At 34.8% G+C, this 20,486-nt stretch overlaps 1 protein-coding gene across 2 annotated transcripts; it reads left to right on the forward strand.

The window, feature by feature from the left end:
- The first annotated feature begins 491 nt into the window (after positions 1-491).
- On the forward strand, positions 492-14,038 carry LOC145318496 (mitochondrial inner membrane protein OXA1L-like). 2 transcript variants are annotated; one of them, XM_080159775.1, is made up of 14 exons: positions 492-633; positions 977-1,037; positions 2,919-2,938; positions 2,987-3,131; positions 3,551-3,640; positions 4,944-5,094; positions 5,559-5,643; positions 6,760-6,845; positions 7,272-7,368; positions 7,911-8,020; positions 9,291-9,353; positions 10,975-11,058; positions 12,503-12,559; positions 13,799-14,038. In XM_080159775.1, exons 1-14 carry the CDS (start codon positions 592-594, stop codon positions 13,920-13,922), a joined length of 1,215 nt encoding a protein of 404 aa, XP_080015901.1. In that variant the 5' UTR covers positions 492-591; the 3' UTR covers positions 13,923-14,038. The 2 variants fall into 2 exon arrangements, with proteins under 2 accessions (XP_080015901.1, XP_080015900.1); XM_080159774.1 differs by having other exon boundaries at positions 2,919-3,131.
- Positions 14,039-20,486: the final 6,448 nt, after the last annotated feature.

Consider the following 20,486-nt stretch of genomic DNA (forward strand, 5'->3'; position numbering starts at 1 on the left):
CACCATCAAAATGTTAACTATTACAGGGGTGTATATTTTATTATTATTTTTCAGATAGCTTAAATATCGATTTTTAAGTTTTAACACCTTATATAAAAATATTTTTTGCATTTTTAGTCATTTTTAATGTTAGTAGGTAATGTAAATCATAATATAAGAAATTTGACCTTTTTTATTATTCAGACTTTCGTAAGATTAAAAAAATAATTTCTCTTTTTATGAAGTCAAATTGCTTGCTTAGTCGGATGACATATTTTTTGTGTTTTTACACTGATTTTTAAAACGTTTGAGGATAAAGCTAATAATAACATCAATTTCTAATGTTCTATGAGGATTATTTCTTTGAGTATAAGTTTTTTTTTCAAAATCGTCCTTATGAACAGCTATTTTAAATTTTAAAAGTTGGAAGAAAAAAGAAGGTGTAACTTTGAAAATGAAAAAACAAAGATAAAGATAATAATCTCTTGCCTTTTTATACATGTAACAAAATATACATCTTTTAGTGTTCTGACATCAAGCAGATATCTGAATCAAGAATCAAGCTACTTAAACAATACCACAAATAGAAAAAATAATTTTAGTTCAAACAAAATGATTCTACCAAACAACTTATTAACCAAAGATGTGAATAACAGGGATGGAGCGATTTATAAAAGTACCAATTTTATTGAATTATAAATATGACGTCCAAGCTTTTATTTCGCAGGGTAAAATGAGGGTTTCAAAGGTTTGGGTGTGGTGAAATATAGAGTTTTCAAAGTAAGAGGGGGTCAACACCCCTTTATCCCCCCCTCCCCCTCCCCTCCCTTGGATGTCAAAGGCTTTTTGGGTCAATTTCTAATTGTTCTATTTCTACCAAATTCCGAAATATATTTAGTTTAGTTTTTTAACTGATTCGTTTTTTATAGTTGTTGACATCCTAATTTAAAAAAAAACTCAGTTACATTGTTTCCATATAAATTACCCTTAATTGAAAAGGATAAATATCTTACTCCAAAGTCGAAGCCTTAATATTTCAGCCGCAGTTTTTAACTCAGGTTTTCAGCTTGTAATAGAATATTCCTCAAATTTTTTATTTTAAAAAAATACATATGTAGGTACCATTAGAGTAAAAGGATCAACTGCAGTTCGCGGTAAAATATTCCTGGTAACGAATATTTCCAAAAATCTATGAATTTTAAAGGCTGCTAGCTGACAAACGGCCGAACTTACAGATCATCTTCGCATACTGTTTTAAGCGGCATTAGAAGGCCTAAAATAATCTGGAATAGCCATAAATCAATAATGCATAATTATCTCGCCTTGCAGAGAAATGCGCGAAAAAGATCTATTTTACGCGTTTTTTCTTCAGTGAAGCTTTCTCTATGCATAATTGGATCTTGACTATTCCAGATTATTTGTAGGCCTTTTTATGCCGCTTAAAGTGGTGTCCGGGTATGATCTGTACGTTCAGCCGTTTGGCAGCTTGCAGCCTTTAAAATTCATACGATTTTTGGAAATATTGCTTACCAGCAATATTTTACCGTGAACTGCAGTAGATCCAAATATTTTACGTGTTTTTTCTTCAGTGAAGCTTTCTCTGTGCATCATTGGATCTTGGCTATTCAAGATTATTCTTATGCCGCTTAAAGTGGTGTGCGGGTATTATCTGTACGTTCAGCCGTTTGGCAGCTAGCAGCCTTTAAAATTCATAGATTTAATTACTAGGGTGGGTCGATTTTGGACATTTTTTTTCTGAGGCCAAAGCGGGGATCTGCAAATGATTTGTATGAGTATAATACACCTCTGGATTATTTAAAATTTATCCTAAGTCTTAAAACCGCTGACGACCAGACATTCAATTGTAAAGCTATTTGTAAATGGGAGTCAATTTTTTTTAATCAGAACTATGGCTTCATGGTGCTCCCAGGAAAAGCATTGAGAAGTAGAATCAGGAACTTTTGACCGTTTCAAAAAATCTCTTTCCTAGCCTGAGAAAATCTAAAAAAAACCTCTACAAATTAGACAATTCTCAATAAACCTAATTTTTTTTTGTTTTTTTAGTGATTTCTAAGGCTAGGAACGAGATATTTTGAAACGGACAAAAGTTCCTGATTCAGCTCCTCAAGGCCTTTCCAGGGAGCACCATGAAGCCATAGTTCTGATTCAAAAAAAAATTTGAATGTCGTCTTTGCATATTAATAAGTAATGAAATATATTTTTTAGTGGTCGCGTTCTAAAACTCAATTTTTTAAAATTCTTTTTCGGTCAGAAATGTTTTTAAGGTTAATTTTATCTGTTGCATATCCCCTCTTTGTCTAATTCCGATATGAACCCGCCCTAGTAATTACCCCCCCTGAAATCTGTTGGCAGGGGTAAAATTTTTTTTTTGTTAGAGATTTTTTATTTTGGGGGGGTATTTACCCCCCCAAAATTGTTTAGGGGGGGGTAAATAGACTAAATACCCCATCCTAAATGTTTGGGGGTGCCTACGGCACCCCCAGGGAAGGGGTAAATTTAAAATGGGGGGGGGGGGGGGGGTAAAATAAAACCAAATTCGTTTGAGGGGGGTTATCACCCCATTACCCCCCCCCCCCCCCCTTGGACGTCTATGATTCGTTACCAGGATTATTTTACCGTGAACTGCAGTTGATCCGAGTAAAATACTAGAGGGGGAATGGGTTAATTAACTGTATTTTAATTTACTTTCCCCCTTGACCTAGTGCCGACTCTCAATCGGGTCTTTTAACATTAACCAAAGGTGTCGGAAATATTAACACAGCCAAATAGCAGAAAACAATTTTCTAGCCGACGAAAAAGGCCATTGAGAGGGGGGTGGTAGTTATCTATATATACAATGATACATCTATACTATAGATCTGTTTAGATATATATGCTCTATTTAAATAAATCCTATTTCAAGCTGTTTTCTAATTAAGCTCCAGTAGCCGCTAGCATATCTACGGAAGTAGCCGCTAGCAGTTCTACAGAAGTAGCCGCTAGCAGTTCTACAGAAGTAGCCGCTAGCAGTTCCACTGAAGTAGCCACTGAAGCTGTTGGTTCGACAGTTGCTGCTGCTGAGAACTCTAAAGAGCTGATCCTAGATTTTCTACCTGAAAAGCCTATTCCAATTGATCCTACTGCAGTCTTAGGTATGATATTTTTTCCTGTTCTTGCTCCCAGTTTTAAATCATATTATTAAACAACCCACGACTGTGGTTTAACTAGTAGCGCATCCGCTCTGGGGTGATAGGTTCGAATCCCGGCTTAACAAAGCATCATAAGTAAAGACTTTAGAAAAGGTTCGAATCCCGGCTTAACAAAGCGTCATAAGTAAAGACTTTAGAAATGGTTCCTACTTCTTCTATGTCATGTGTGTGACATAAATGGTTAAAGCATATGGAAAGCCTTGGCCCAAAAAACAGGCGAAACTCTTTACCAGGCACAGCTAGGACTTCTAAGTCAAGGGTCATGCAATCGAAGGGTTGGTTGTCTATAGGACAAATGGATGCTTTACAGACAGACAATATGAATTTTAAAATAGTTTTTATTCAAAAATTGATATTCTTAGGTGAACCGTCTTTTGAATTGCTTGGTCTTGGGTCCTGGTGGCCTTCTGGTCGGCTCCAGCTTATTATGGAATGGCTTCATGTTAGTGTAGGTAAGTAATGTTTTTTTTTTGTTGTTTATGGTTTCCAAAATGGCTTGCAGCAAAATATCTGTACGCTCGCCCAATCACACCAATAGGACTTTAAAGATCTAGAATAGTTATTTCTCGCATTGTATTATAAACGGCTTTCCGCGGATATAGAATGTACATTTTTATATTCGTAGAAAGCTGGATATAATACGATGCTAGACATAGTTTTTTCGTATGCATGAGAACCGGTTCATATCCACCGGATTCGAATGAACACGAGAAACATAATTTCTTAATTTATTAGAATTGCTTAATTTTAAAAAATTCGTTTATGTTATCCGTGCTTTTCTATAGTACTTTTAGGCAATGTTGCCGAAATAAAAACCCTTCAAATCGGTCTTTATCCGTAATATTTCAGAAATCAATAGAAAATAAGATATTAATGATTATTTTCTGACATGACTAATAGGGTTCAATTAGGCAATTGTTATAGGTAGTTGAATAAAAAAAACGCTGTATGTATTTTATGTGCGCAACAGCCAAATAGTATACCTATGGAAAATTAAACATTATATGTAATCAAATATGTTTTCCTATTTGAAGCATAATCAGCCATGTCTTAAATGTGGCAGGTGTCCCGCATTGATCTAATCTGCCTTAATTAACCTAACTTAGAGGTCAATGGTAGGGGAATTGTAAATTATAACAGCTTTAGTAGTTTTGGAGCTTGTAAGTAGACACGAACCATCTATCACTAAACTCTATAGAAGTTCCTAAATAGTATCTTGCGGGTCAGCTTGTAATCTATAATACTAAGTAGAACGATGTCTGTCTGTCCGTCCGTCCGTCTGAAGCTTAAGATCTCAGTAACCACTGAACCGATCGGGTATATACCTATTGGTCCTGCGGTGGTTTTAAGCTATTTTCTTGGGGGGTGGGACACCCCCAACCCCCCCCCCCAAAAAAAAAATTCCCCCCCATTTTTTTTTTTTTTTTTTTACGAATTTTACGAAATTTACGAAGTTTACGAAAATTACCTACGAATTTTGTGAATTTAATCGCAAAATGTTTTCCTGCTGGGTAGGTGCGAAAATTTGTGATCCGTTCTGCTGGGTAAGTAATAGAAGATGTAATTATACCTCTTGGGGCAAAGCCCCTAGAGGCTAGAGGCGAAGCCACTAGTGTACTATAGAATACACTCAGCTATGCTCGAAGCTTACCAATCTACGATTGGCCAAAGGATTCTCAATCTCAGTGTACATATGAATCCCGACTTAAGAAGATCAGGGCTACAAACGACTAATAAACTTCTAAAATGCCTTAGGTATGGAATGGTATCAGGCCATCGCTCTGACCGCTATAAGTCTCCGCTTACTGAGCTTCCCCTTTGTGGTGATGTCCCAGAAGAATGTTGCCAAGATGACCCACCACACCCCGGAGATGTCGGCCATTCAGGATAAGGTCACTGAGGCTAGGTACGTGTAAATCTTGTTGGGATGTCAAATTACATCTCAAGAAAATATGATACTTCAGCCATCCAGGCTAAATAAATCATATGGGTTGGGTCAGTCAGTCAGTCAATCTTAAACGGATTGCTCTTAAAGTTGTTAACCGATTTTAAATCTTTCACAAGGACTTCTCTAACAAAATCTTCAAATATTTAAAATCAATTGTTTCATAATTAAATTTACCTATCAACACACTTTTTCATATAAAGATTCCTAGAACAATAAGAAAACAATATTAGACGCGTTGTAAATTAATCTAATAAAAATTAGCATTGAAAGAAAAAAACAATCCTTAACTTATAGGCTTAGTATTTATTTCCTACAAAAAAAAGGAAACTTCGAAAAATCCGCGTAACATGGATTTTTTCATCAATAAAAAGACCATTATAAAACAAGTTCAGCAATCTGTATGTCCGGTTTTTTTTGTGTAGAAAGCGCGGTGACATGCTAGACATGACAAGACATTCCATGGAATTACAAGAATTTATGCAGAAACATAATATTAATCCATTTAAGGTATTATTTCTTTATTCATAGAGTCTATTTTAAAACTTCATTTTCGGATTTGGGAAACAACCAGAAGGAGTATGATAATAGTTATTTCTCGCATCGTATTATTATAAACGGCTTTCCGCGGATATAAAATGTACAATTATAAGATTAAAACCAGTTTTTTAGCCCCGAGGTGCCGAAGGCACGGGCCAAAAAATGGTTTCAGTCTTATGATTGTACATTTTTATATTCGTAGAAAGCTGGATATAATACAATGCTAGACATAGTTTTTTCGTATTGATGAGAACCGGTTCCTATCCACCGGATTCGAATGAATACGAGAAAAATGATTATAGATTCATGTTCTCTGTAAAAATATGCAGCAAATTTATAATATGTGTTTTCTGTGCACTCTTAAATCAATACTTAGCGTTTTTTAGAGCTTAATAAATTACAAAGTTGCGTATGATGTTTTATTCTGGTACAATTTTGTACTTTGAGGTTTATTTTTTTTTATTTTTGAAAGAAAAAGTGAAAAAAAGGTGGAGTAATTTTTTTTCTAGGGGTGAGCTGTTCCCAAAACAGTCATAAACCTTCCTGGGACCTATAAGAAGCTACATTGTAAAGCGGAACGGTTCAGCGGTTACGTTAGCAAGATTCTTCGTTACAAATAGACAGACAGACAAACTCATAGACATCCTGTTACTTTTATATGTGGATTTCTATCAGGGGCGTCCAAGCTTTTTTATTTGACGGGTGTAAAATTTTGAAAATAAAAATTTTGGGGGGGGTAATCTTTATTTCACAGAGGCATTTTTTTTTATTTGGGGGGGGGGTAAAAATTGAAAATCCAAAATTTTAGTGTTGCCTACTTTGTACTCACCCCATTACCCCCCCCCCCCCTTGGACGTCTATGATTTCTATATAATATTAATTTGGCCTTAGCATGAAAATATCCTAGTTTGGTAAAAGTCGTCCAAGGGGCAAGAAGGTGAAGTGATATTTACCCTCTCCCCCTTCCTAAACTTTGAAAATCCTTATTTACCCCCCTCAAAAAAAAGCTTGGACGTTCTTGCTTTTGGTAGACTCTAATAAACTTACCTGCTAACTGAACTTACTAAATGTCATTTTCTTGTTTAGAATATTTTGCCAGTGGTGGTTCAGATTCCTATCTTTTTGTCCATGTTCTTTGGACTCAGAAACATGGCAAACCTTCCAGTGCCCAGGTAAGCACAGCACAGACAAACATTCGAATAATCTTGCTGTTTTTAGTAGCGCAGCTACTCTATAACTAGAGAGTAACCGTCCGTCAATGAATGTAGTTTATACAGGGATATTATGACAGGGGATATTGTAGTCATTTTAGGTTGCTATTTCCCCTGTTATTTATAAGTCAGTTCGTTTATCCAGTAGGAGGGGAGGGGATGGGTGAGGTAGCTATTTTAGTCTGCTATAAGGTTTGCTTTATTAAAAATAAAAAGTCTTGTGTAAGATCCAAGTAATAATAAATCCATTAGTCCGTCTGCGTCACTTGTCAAAAAATAAGTTGCTCTTGTGCTATTAAAGATAGAACTCGTAATATCTTGGTTTAGATGAGCGGACAGAGAGACAAACATCCTGTTACTTTTATATGATCATCCATTAAATTTTAGTATGGAACAAGGTGGTGTACTCTGGTTTGAGAACCTGACTATGATAGATCCTTTTTATGCCCTGCCAGTCTTCACCTCACTTTCTTTATATCTTCAGGTAGGTAACTTTGTACCTCTACTAGTTTCTTCACCCCTACCCTAGCAACTTTTTCTGCCCCAAGCGGTAATGAACTGGGGTTGATCAACCAAATTTTTTGTCTTTTAGATTTATAAAGATAAAGTAAAAATTATTTTTTGGTTGAGGGGGGAGGTGTGTAGTCGACAACCCCCTTTTTAAGTTTAGTTTTAAAAAGAAACAAAAATAGTTTTTTTTTTATTTGGTTAAGGGGGGATATTTGTCTTTTTTAGGTGGTTAGGGATGTCCCACCCAAAGACGTCCAAAGGGGGGTGGGGGGTTAAAGTGGTGATTACTCCTCCCCCCAACCAGGTCTAGTAGGTATATTCCCTGAAGAGTAGAGCCCAATCGGTTCAGTGGTTACTGAGATCTTAAGCTTCAGACAGAAAGACAGACGGACAGACAGACAGATAGATAGACATCGTTATACTTTATATTAAAGATAAACACAAAGGGACAACAGTTAGCTTTGTTCAATTCACAAGTCCACTTTTTTTCAAAAAAACTAATATTTTTTTATAAAGTTTCGAGTGGGTGTAGACGGTGCTAACATGGCGAATATGGGTCCTGCTGGTAGAGCTTTAATGACCTGTATGCCATTCATTATGCTCCCATTTACAATTAACTTCCCTTGGTAAGATTTTCTCTTTATTATTAAAAGAAGCAAAGCTATTTTTTAAAATTTATTATGTCCAGCGGTAAGTCTGCACGGTTATTTAGAATTTTAGGAGGGGGGGGGGGGGAAGATCTTTAAATCATTTTAGTGGTGAGCCAGATCGGGGTGAGCCAAATTTCAGCCAATCACAGCGCGGCATTTCATAAAATGCTGTGCTCTCATTGGTGGAAAGTTGGCTCACCCCGATCTGGCTCACCACTAAAATGATTTAAAGATCCAGCTCTGCTCTACTTTCATGAGATTCACTTGAGTTTTATTTTGAAATATACCTTGAAAAAATGTTACACAAGAATTTCATATTCTCTAATAAAGTGTAACACGCAGCGGGCTAAAATATTGAATCCACCCGCTTACCCTCTCCCTTCCTACTGGATGAACGACCTAACCAGTAAATGAAGTCGATTTAGCAACCTAAATTGTCGACAATTTTTCCCCTGTTATAATATCCACGTATATTCTACATCTATTTATATATCTTATTAATATAATTGTAATATTTACAGTTTTTGAGAAAGGGGGGGGGGGTTAGTTTGTGCTAAAATTCCGTAAATGTGTGAGTTTTAAGAATTTTAAATAGAAGTAGAACTATAATATTTGGCATGGCAGTTGCTTTAATGGGGTACAACGTGGATATGGACTATATTAGATAGTGTTGGCAATCCGTCGAATTTTTGGGCCGGATTCGGATTCCGGATTCTTAAAAGAATCCGTCAAAAAAAGTGGCGGATTCCTTGTGGATTCCGGATTCTTATTTTTGGCGGATTCCGGATTCGGATTCCGGATTCTAGAAGTATTTTTAAAGGCTTTTTAAAAAAATTAAGTGCTACATATGTCCTAAAAATTAATGCTCTTGGTGTTCTCTATAATTCACTTCCGAGAATCGAACCAGATTTAAAAATTTTTGTATGTAATGATGATAATCTTTTCCTTCAAAAAGTGAGAGTTGAAAGAAAAAACTCAAGACGCTAATTTTAGCATACCAATTAAGAATCCGGAATCCGCTATTAAAAAACGGATTCCGGATTCGGATTTCAAAATTGGCCCAAAAATCGGGCGGATCTCGAATCCCGGATTCCAGATCAGGATTCCGGATTGCCAACCCTAATATTAGAGCAACTGTCATACAAAATTTTAGAGTTCTACTCCTATTTTAGAGTCTTAAAACTCACACCTTTATGGAATTTTAGCACAGCCTACCTCCCCCTATAAGCATTTAAAATTATTTTAGTGCTGTGACGTGGTACTGGTTTATTTCCAATTCTTTTTCCATCATTCAGACTGGCATAATTAGGTAGAATATTTATTTGTATACAGATTATATCCTAAGAGTTTTGCTCTCGCCCAAATTTAATTTTCTTGACGTGTATAAAGTGACAGAGAACAAGGATGACAACATCCATAAAAGCGAAGCACTGAAACGGTAGGACAAACGGACATTAACACTTGTATAGTGTCAGAACTGAATAATCATAATATAAATGTATATAGGTCAAAGCAAAATTGTAAGTAAATTTGTTAAAAAAAAATTGCTTAATTCAGGATAATGTTTATGGACATACTTACATTTCTAGGACTTGATTATAGAGTTGCTTCGCTTATTACATTATACTTTGTTGTCTCAGGAATAAATATACCAAAAATCAGATCAATCAGATGATTAGTTCACATAAAAATTTGTTGTTAAATAAGTAAAAAAATCAACATGTTTAAAATGGACGTACAGACATTTTGGTAATGATTATAGAGTTGCTACGCCTTCTAAATCGTACCTAACTACTCAAGGAATCACCATGCAAAATTTGAAATCGATAGGACAATTCTAACATGCCTAAATTAATGAAAAAAGCTATCCGTTACGGACGGACGGACGTACTGACGGACCGACCCTAATTATAGAAAAGCTTCGCTTTTAAAAAGATACCTGGAATTCTACTGTTTTACCTTTAAATTTTCTTGAAACGGTTAGCTCTTTTTGTTAATTTAAATATGTTATAATTGACCTTTAGATTTAAAACTTTGCATGATTAATCCTATAACAGTTAGGTACGATTTGGAAATAGTAACATTTCTATAATCGTTACCAGAAAGTCCGCACGTCCATTTAAAACATGCTAATTTGATTCTTAACTTTTTTGACAACCACTATTTGTATGATATAAAGGGGGGGGGGGGAGTTTTGACACATTTGCGTAAACCTGGTACCTAGGATTTATCTTTGAACTGAGAGGATAGGTTATTAAAGATGAAATCATTCTTATATGATGAATTTCACGAAGTTTTCAGATTTATTGGATAGACCTCCAGGTTCCGGAGCTGCAGGCCTCTAGTCAGGTAGAAATGAAAAAAAAAAATTTTAAAGTTACAAATCAACTTATAAAATAAAATATGCATCTGTTTTCTTCAACTATGTAAATAATATTAAAAAAGATGCATATTTTGTTTTATAAGTTGACCTGTAACTTTAAAAAAAAAATTAATTTTTACCTGTACAGAGACCACCTGGAGGCCTGCAGCTCTGGAACCTGGAGGTCTATCCAAAAAATCTTAAAACTTCGTGAAATTCATCATACAAGAATGATTTTATCTTTAATAACCTATCCTCTCAGTCCAAAGATAAAGCCTAGGTACCAGGTTTACGCAAATGTGTCAAAACTCCCCCCCCCCTCCCCCTTATCCTATTCATCTGATTTTTGAAATCGTCTATTTTCACAGTAACATTTCTCCTATTTCAAGCCCCTATGTGTGTGTGTGGGGGGGGGGGGGGCTCGAACTCTACTGGACCAATTGCCTAAACCTGCGGGGCATTCACCTAACCTAAAATAACCTATCAAAAGCTACTGTGAAAATACGACGAAACGCCCCTTAAGAGGCGTTGTCACGAAAGGAACTATACCAAATAATTCTAATTGCAGACAACCGTTATTGAGAAAAAAGTTGGGAATCCCTACACCGAGGAAACCGGAAGAAAAAGCAGCCAAACCAAAGAAAGATTTCATGTAAGTTATAATATAGACAGTTTCCCACGGATAGAAAAACTATAAAAAAAAACTAGTTCTAATCAAACGGATTTTTATCCGTTTCGAAGCAATACTAGAAAGTAATTTGGTATTATCCTCTTAGGTATAAAAATTTTCAAAAGAGGATAACGCCAATAATTTGGCTAATTAGGGAAGGTGGAATAGTTATTTCTCGCATCGTATTATAAACGGCTTTCCGCGGATATAGAATTTACAATTATAAGATTAAAACCAGTTTTTTAGCCCCGAGGTGCCGAAGGCACTGGCTAAAAAAACTGGCTTTGATCTTATGATTGTACATTTTTATATTCATAGAAAGCTGGATATAATACGATGCTAGACATAGTTTTTTCGTATGGATGAGAACCGGTTCCTATCCACCGGATTCGAATGAATACGAGAATAGTTATTTCTCGTATCGTATTATAAACGGCTTTCCGCGGATATAGAATGTACAATTATAAGATTAAAACTAGTTTTTCAGCCCCGAGGTGCCGGAGGCACCGGCTAAAAAAACTGGATATAATACGATGCTAGACTAGTTTTTTCGTATGGATGATAACCGATTCCTATCCACCGGATTCGAGAAAAAAAAACTATTGGTATTTAAGTTGTATTTAATTCTTTATAAATGGATATAGGGGACGAGTTAAAGTCATAAGGGGTGGGGGGGGGGGGGGGTGAGGAAGATATCGTTATATTAGCCAGTTGTGAGAAACATCTGATCATATCACTAACACTATCCACCTATCCTAAATCCATTTCTTAGTTATTCTCTATAATAACTAACAATGCCCTTGTTAATGTTCCTGAGCTGGATCTTTAAATCATTTTTGTGGTGAGCAAGATCGGGGTGAGCCAACTTTTCACCAATGAGAGCACAGCATTTTATGAAATGGCGCGCTGTGAATGGCTGAAATTCGGCTCACCCTGATCTGGCTCACCACTAAAATGATTTAAAGATCCGGCTCAGATGTCTCAAATTGAAGAAAAAGCGGCCAATAATGCGTGTATGGACCAGTGTTGCGGATCCGCATTGATTGTATGCGGATCAGGATCCGGATCCTTCAAATTTGGTCAGTGCGGATCCGGATCCTTGACAATAAAAATAAAATCATCAAATTTTTCAAAAAATATTTATTCTTTAATCTCTAAGTCAAAAATACTTTTAATTTTCAAGTTTGAACCTAAATCTGAAAGATTGGCATCACAAAAATGACTGAGATGATGTCCTCCTTTGTAAAATTTGTAAATTTGTAAGTGACTATTTTTTATAATTTTAGGTAGATTTTTCCATAAATTTATACCCCAGGATCCGGATCCGGATCCTTGGACTCAAAAAAATGCGGATCTTTGCAGATCCGGATCCGCAACACTGGTATGGACCCATTGCAAGAAGAGTCATCTTTTTGTTTTGATTTAGATCATCTGTGAGAGACTCAATAGCTGATTTCCGTGCACAGGCTGATGTTATTGACAGGTCAGTTAGTTAAGCAGGGATTTAAGGGACCGTTTATTCCAATAGTTCCCAAAGTTTTATAATAACATTTTCTTATTCGTTGGTTTTGCAAATTTAGGGACTTTTATTGAATTTTTATTGGTTGGGTCGTTTAGTTGAGTGTCCTAACTTTTCAACCACTATTTGTAATCTACAGAAGGGATAATTAAGTTAAAAACAGTAGTAGAACGATAAAAATTTAAGTTAACTTTTCCAAAAAGACTTTAATCTGTAGTTTTTTTCAATAAGAAATACACAAATTTAGTGAATATTGCCGTTCTACTACTATTTTTAAGCCTTAAAACTCACACTTTTTAGCGCAACCTACTCCTCTCTTAACCAACAAATAGGACAAAAAAGGCTTTGTAATTTTGCGTGATAAACTTGATATTTAGTAGCAAAGCTACTCTTCGGGTATCTGACCTTCGTTTTTACTGCCTTACATTTTGCACCGCGCTGCGCTCTATTCGTTTTTTATTCTTGTTTTATCACACTGTATTCTAACTAGGGATGGCAATCCGTCAAATTTTTGGACCGGATTCGGATTCTTACAAGAATCCGTCAAAAAAAATGGCGGATTCCGGATTCTAGCAATATTTGAAATGGCTTTTTAAAAAAAATTAAGTGCTTTATATGTCCTAAAAATTAATGTTCTTGATGTTCTCTAAAATTCACTTCCGATAATCGAATCAAATTATAAAAGATTTTATATGTAATGATGATAATCTTTGCCTTCAAAGAGCGGGAGTTGAAAAAAAAACTCAAGACGCTAAGTTTAGTCTAATAATTAAGAATCCGAATCCGCTATAAAAAAAAACGGATTCCGGATTCGGATTCCAAAAATGACCAAAAATTGGGCGGATTCCGGATTCGGATACGGATTGCCAACCCTAATTCTAACCTAGGGATCTGAAAGTTGATGAGATGAGTGGCTTTTTAATTAATATACAATACACTCCAGTCCCCAATGATGATATAAAAAATTACCCCATCTGTACATTAAGATTCGTGGTTGAAAAAGCTTGGACATTGCTAGCTTTAAACCAGCAAATAAGATAAGATGGTTAGAAAACTTTGGGTACCAGTGTAATTCCCAGCCCAATGTCCACTTTTTGCCATAAACTTTAGCAGAAGACGTAACCATCCTTGTTAATGATAAGATTTACCTTTGACAGTTTTTCTTTACACATTTTCCGAGATCATAATGGACAGTTGTTTCAGACGTGCCGAGGATGAAAAGCAATTTATGGAGGCTGGCAGAGCCAAGCCAAGAAAAACTTATGAATATGACCCAACCAAACCTATTGCTATTAAAAAAAGTGCCTTCAAGAAAAAAAGTTTTTAATTTTTAGTTTTTATTAATGCACTACAGTATGATGAATGATCAAAATTTATTTATTAAGTTTTTTTATCTCTCGTATTATAGGCAGCTTTCCATGTTTAGTGAAATGAAATCTAAAATAAATTTCAGTTTTGTTTGCCTTGAGGGGCCAAAGGTTAAGTACAACAATTCTGGTTTTAATTTTATGATTTTTATTTTATTATTCGTAGAAAATTGTCGATAATGCGAAATGAAAAATGTTATTTTAGTATCTCTTAACTGGTTCTAATCCAGCGGATATTAAGGGTAGGGGGGGGGGGGAGTTTTGACATATTAACGTAAACCTGGTGTATAGACTTTATCTTTAGACTGTGAGGATAGGTTATAAAAGATAAAATCATTCCTATATGATGAACTTCCCGCAGTTTAAGGATTTTTTTTGGATAGGCCTCCAGGTTCCGGAGCTCTAGGCCTCCATGTAATCTCTGTTCAGGTAAAATTTAAAAATCTAAATTTTTTTTTGAAGAGCTAGAGGTCAACCTATAAAACAAAATATGCATCTTTTTGAATGTAATTCACATATTTGAAAAAAAATATGTATATATATATTTTGTTTCATAAGCTGACATCTAACACTTAAACAATTTTTTTTCATTTTTACCTGTACAGAGACCACATGGAGGCCTGGAGCTCCGGAACCTGGAGGCCTATCCAAAAAATCTTAAAACTGCGGGAAGTTCATCATATAAGGATGATTTTAACTTTTATAACCTATCCTCTCAGTCCAAAGATAAAGCCTATACACCAGGTTTACGCAAATGTGTCAAAATATATTTATTGAATTTTATGTTAGTTATGGTCTTCTAGGTTTAAGCGAGACATAAAATTTGATCATATTGTTATAAAAAATGTAATATAATTAAATTACTGAAGGTTATTTGTATCTATTTGTTGGTATTTTTTTGTTGAATAAATATTGAAATATTCAATTTTGAATATCTATAAGCATCGATGTTTGACAATAATATTTTTAATGATATATTAATCTTATTAATCTGATTTTGGATCAATGATTCATAGGACAATATTACAAGCGAGGCATCTCTATAATCGGTCCTAAAAATGTAAGAATGTCCTTAAGCAGTATACTTTATTCAATCCATTTAGCAACAAAATTTTATGCAATTTTGATTAGACTTAAAAACTAACAATTTACTTTATAAGTTCTGATACTCAACATGTGTTAAAGTTTGTTTGCCATACCACCGACTATAGTTCTTATCGTTGTTTTATTATATTTTATTATAAAAAAAAACACGAAACCTAAGTAAATTAAAAGTGGCAATGAACTGTTTGAATTTCTAAGCAAATTGTTCGAAACAAGAATGACTACATTGATGAGTCGAATAGCCGAAGAAAAAAAATTTTATTAGAAAAATCCATTAGGTTATTCCTATATACAGTCTGGCATAGTAAATTACTAGAGTTGGCTCGATATAACTATCTCCCTATTGGCTAGTTTTCTATATGCATATCTATTTCTCAACAAATCTATTTTCCTCACCCGGTATTACTATCTAAAAGAAAGTAAATATTTCATAATTTTAATGATTTTAAAAAGATTTTTTGAATTATATTTTTTTCTTTACATTACCATCACCAAAGGGTTAATATGATTACAATTTTAGTTTAATATTTGAACACACAAAGTGTCAAGTAAAATAATGGGTCTTATCGTTTTGGCCAATGAGAGTTTATTATGGATTATTGGAGCACTATGAGTTTTAAACATATATTCCTTGGAAAACTGGAGCTCATCTATAGACATTTATTTCCTATATAGATCTGACATGGATCTTGAAACAATTAAGCAGGCTGTTTTGTACATGTTAAAAATTGGAAGATTTCATTGAATTAAAGTTATCGCAAATATACTTAGTAAATAAATGAAGAAGACTCTGTTAGTCCTCGAGGGTCTTGAAACAAATTTTAAAAGTGTCGGAGCACAGACAAAGTGAGTTTTAAAGTAGTTGCTCATTTTTTCATGGGAATATTCACAATAAATTAGTAGAATTAAAGAATCTATAAATACTACATGGATGTTGCACCAAATTTTTATGTACTCTAATAAACTGATACCTTTTGTTGGCTAAAACTATGATACTCCCCATAACCACACCCTTTACCCCATACCATCCTACTGGATGAATGAACTGACAAATAAATGAGCTCCATATTAGTAATCTAAATTTATAACAAATATTACCCTGATATTATATCCATGTATTCTAAATCCATTAATTAGAGTAATGAGATTTTCTATCTTATGTATTCCTCTTCAGGGAGTAAGGGAGGGGACAATTGATCGAATATTAAATTTTTAAGAGTCTCAGACTTTGGGTACTTGCTTAAAGGGAATGTGCACAAATTCAGCAGGTTCTGACTGACTTTGGGTACTAGCGTAGTGATATTTATGTATTACATAGTCTAAGAACCCCTTGAATTTAGGTTGCAGTTAAAAATATATGAGAAGGGTTGACGAAGTTCTAAACATGATTTTTCTAGTGATGAATTACAGAATGTTTACCACACTAACACGTACAAGACGACACAGTGTAAAGAGTAGCTGCGCTGAATAAAATGAACCATAAGGCTGTTTTAGAAAGGGTTAAAAAAGTTTTATAGGCGTTCATAGAATCATATCGACTGAATTTAAGGCCATACGTCTGCACAGACTATATAAGATGAAAGATCAGGTTGCTATTTCTGCATTTATGGATTTATTAATACGTGGATATTGTGAGAAATTGTCGCATACCCTGATAACATGTTTCTCCCAGCTGGCTGATTTAACGATAACCATCCCCCCCTTATACCCAGCGAAACTTTAAAGAAAAAAAGGTAGCATGCTACGTTGTTCGATATCTCAAATGGTAGCTTATAAATTACCACCTAATTTTTTGGCGATAAATGTTGGAAAATCGTCCTTTTAAGCAAAAGGTAGCATGCGAGTTCGCCATCGATATCGTAGCAGAGTAGCATAATGCTGTTCTCTATTTGGTTCTTCCTAAAGTATAGAAGCATCTTGGCTCTTATTTCTCACTTCTATTTTTATCCTCTCTCTCACTCTTTCTCTCTCTCATTCTCTCTCTCTCTCTCTCTCTCTCTCTCTCTCTCTCTATCTCTATCTATCTATCTATCTATCAATATCTATCCATCTCTATCTCTCTCTTTTAATTTAAGCTACTATTGTGCGACTTCGCTTTATCGCCAAAAAATTAGGTGGTAATTCATAGCGAATGGGTTTCGAGGTAGCATAGGACTCGGTCTTGCTGGGTATCTACCTCTTCTCTGACGATGGAAAAACGTATTGACCAATACCTAAGGACTTTATTAGCAACTTAGATTAACGACAATAATTTCCCTAACACAATATCCACTTTTTCTATATCCATTAATAAAATTGTTCGTCATTTATGCGTTGATTATGGGTAAAATTGTCCTAGTTTAAAAAAAGGGTTTTCAATTTAATGATTATATCCTAATATTTAATGGAAACCATTTTGATTGCTCAGCATTTGTGTGGAAGTCCCAACTAAGCATGCATGGTAATGAGTCAAACTCGTTGCAATTGGCGAATACATAGCAACTATTAGCACGGTTTTAACTAGGGTTGGGCCGGATATCCAGTCATTTTCAATATCCGGCCGGATACCGGGTATTAAAACTATCCGGTTACATGATATCCGGCTGATTTTTACGCCGGATATCCGGTAGTTTGCCGGATATCGAACGTTTGCCAGATATCCGGCCGAAACCGAATATCCGGGTTTAGAAATCAGCCGGATATCCGGTATCCGGTCAAAAAAGTATCCGGCCCAACCCTAGTCTCTAGTATGTCCCTGGTGGTTGATGTTCTAAATGATTCTATGGTATGGCCTGGAAGATTTCAATTTTCAAGGCAGACGGGTGATGTGCCTATTTGTCCGGTTTTTAAGGCAGTATGGTGGTGTGCCTTCATCTCCGCATAGTTTTACAACCAATTAGGGCTTCATAAATAAAACTGTGATTAAAGCCCCCTCACAATAAGCGAATCTGCTTGTCGTCAGGGAGGTGATAGGTTAGAATCTCAGCATAACATCGAGTCATATTTAAAGACGTTTTAAATGATTTATACTTCTGCTATGTCAGGTGTGCAACAAGAGAAGGTGGAATGGCAAAAAGGGACATTTTGTGCTTTTTGAATAATGTGCGTTATTTGCTGAGTTGATAGAACATACGAGCGGAAATGATTTCTCACCTTTTAGGGCAGTGCGCGACTAGGGGGAAAAGGCCCCATAGAAATGGGCAGAGAAAAAAGGGTTGAAGCTATAGGATTATGTATTTTTTCAGGTAGGAGGAGAGTGGGGGGGGGGGGGGTTACACGGGAAATGGGCAGTATAAAGGTGTTCTTTCATTAGTTTTAAAATAGTTTTTTTTAACAATTTATTGACTAAACTTTTTAATAGCGTAATCACTTTGATGCCAGATTATCTTAAATGTTTAAAAGGCTGCTTTTAAAGATAGGTGTCTGAAACTTTTTGTGATGATTTACACATGGTCAATGATTAAAACTAGAGGAGCTTCTATAGATATGGATTACTAGAAAGGGGGAGGTATTGATATACTCGGCTGCTAACAAATGTAGATGTCTGAAATTCCCAATAGAGAGATTTTATAATGTATCTACCTAAAAATTATCTTTTTTGAAAAAAACAACATGAAAACGAAATTGCCTGATGGGAAAAGAGGCGAGGTGGCTGCTAGGGGTTTAGAACCATTTTGACCGTAGTATAACAGCATTATCACAGCCTTAATTATATATACAATATACTGTGATAGTATATATAAGTCTATGGAAACAGCCAAAGTAAAGTAAGACTGCCTTGGGAGAAAGATATGAGTCGTGTAAAAATTCAAGTTCATTTAGGGATCACCTTATTAGTAGGGAAGCTACTCTATAATTCGAAATGTCTGTCCGTCTGAGACAAAGTGGGGGAAACGTGATTTTCTAGGCTCCTATAAAAGATAGACAGCTGAAATTTTTAGTGAAGATTCTCATAACACATGCCTATCTAATCTATACATTGTTTTGTCCACCTGTCTGTTATTTGGGGTGCTAGATCGATTCCTAGATTTTCATGTTTTCTTGATTTTCTCAACTCCTTTCTAAGATAATGGGCTGAAATTTTCAGGGGTTGCTTAGATTTACATTCTACATAAGTTCCTTAAGCTTTATTGCGATTTATTCATTAATTGGGGTGCTAGATTGATTCCTAGATTTTAAGGTTTTCAATGGTTTTTTCGATTCCTATTCAGGATTGGCGGCTGAGATTATCAGGGATTGCATATGCTTATATTCTACATATTTTTATCAAGTTTCATTAAGATTTGTCTATAAATTGCGGTCGATTCCTAGATTTTTTTAATTTTTGTGATTTTTAAATTATGGACGGATATCCTGAAAAAATGAACTTGAATAAATTCATAAAAAAATAAACTAAAAAATCACGAAACCTTGTAAGGTTCAAACGTGAAAATCTAGGAATCGATCTAGCACCTCAACCAATAGGCAAATCTTAATGAAACTTTGTTGGGATATGTAAATTGTAATCAATAAAAATAATATCAGCCGTCTCTCTAGAATCAAAGTAAAGAAAATCATGAAAACTTAAAAATCTAGGAATCGAACTAACACCCCAACCATTAAACAAATTTCAACAAAACTTAATAAAAGAATGCAGAATATTCAGGCTTTCAATCCCTAAACATTTCAGCCTATTAACTTGAATAGGAGCTGAGAAAATCATGAAAACTTAAAAATGTAGGAATCGATCTAGCACCCCAATTAATAGGCAAATCTTAATGAAACTTAGTGAAGATATGAACAATGTTAACATATTTACCCAACAAACATTTAATCATCAATTAAACAAAAAAAAACTTTTTCAAACAAGACCCATCTTTTCAACAAATTTCTTTTTCAACACATAACATTTGTTTGCAGTTTCAAAGATCTACTAAAAAAACCTTATCATTTAGTTTGTATTTTATTACTGAACACTTTTTAAAAGCGAAGCTTTTCTATAATTAGGGTCGGTCCGTCCGTAACAGATAGCTTTTTTCATTAATTTAGGCATGTTAGAATTGTCCTATCGATTTCAAATTTTGCATGGTGATTCCTTTAGTAGTTAGGTACGATTTAGAAAGCGTAGCAACTCTATAATCATTACCAAAATGTCCGTACGTCCGTTTTAAACATGTTGATTTTTTTACTTTTTTAACAACAAACTTTTATGTGAACTAATCATCTGATTGATCTAATTTTTGGTATATTGATTCCTGGGACAACAAAGTATAATGTAATAAGCGAAGCAACTCTATAATTAAGTCCTAAAAATGTAAGTATGTCCATAAACATTATCCTGAATCAAGCAGTTTTTTAACAAATTTACTTACAATTTTGCTTTGACCCTTTTGAATTTATATTATGATTTTTCAGTTCTGACACTATTCATGTGTTAATGTCCGTTTGTCCTACCATTTCAG

This window comes from Acartia tonsa, chromosome 5 (genome assembly GCF_053477335.1).
Source record: "Acartia tonsa isolate MP-2025a chromosome 5, ASM5347733v1, whole genome shotgun sequence".
Taxonomy (NCBI): Eukaryota; Metazoa; Arthropoda; class Copepoda; order Calanoida; family Acartiidae; genus Acartia; species Acartia tonsa.

Excerpts from the sequence above, each read along its gene's own strand:
- LOC145318496 (XM_080159774.1), top strand. The coding sequence starts at position 592 with ATGATTCTACCAAACAACTTATTAACCAAAGATGTGAATAAC. Across the intron at positions 634-976 it reads TAACCAAAGATGTGAATAAC|AGGATAAATATCTTACTCCA; the intron begins AGGGATGGAGCG and ends CCTTAATTGAAA. Across the intron at positions 5,095-5,558 it reads GATAAGGTCACTGAGGCTAG|AAAGCGCGGTGACATGCTAG; the intron begins GTACGTGTAAAT and ends TTTTTTGTGTAG.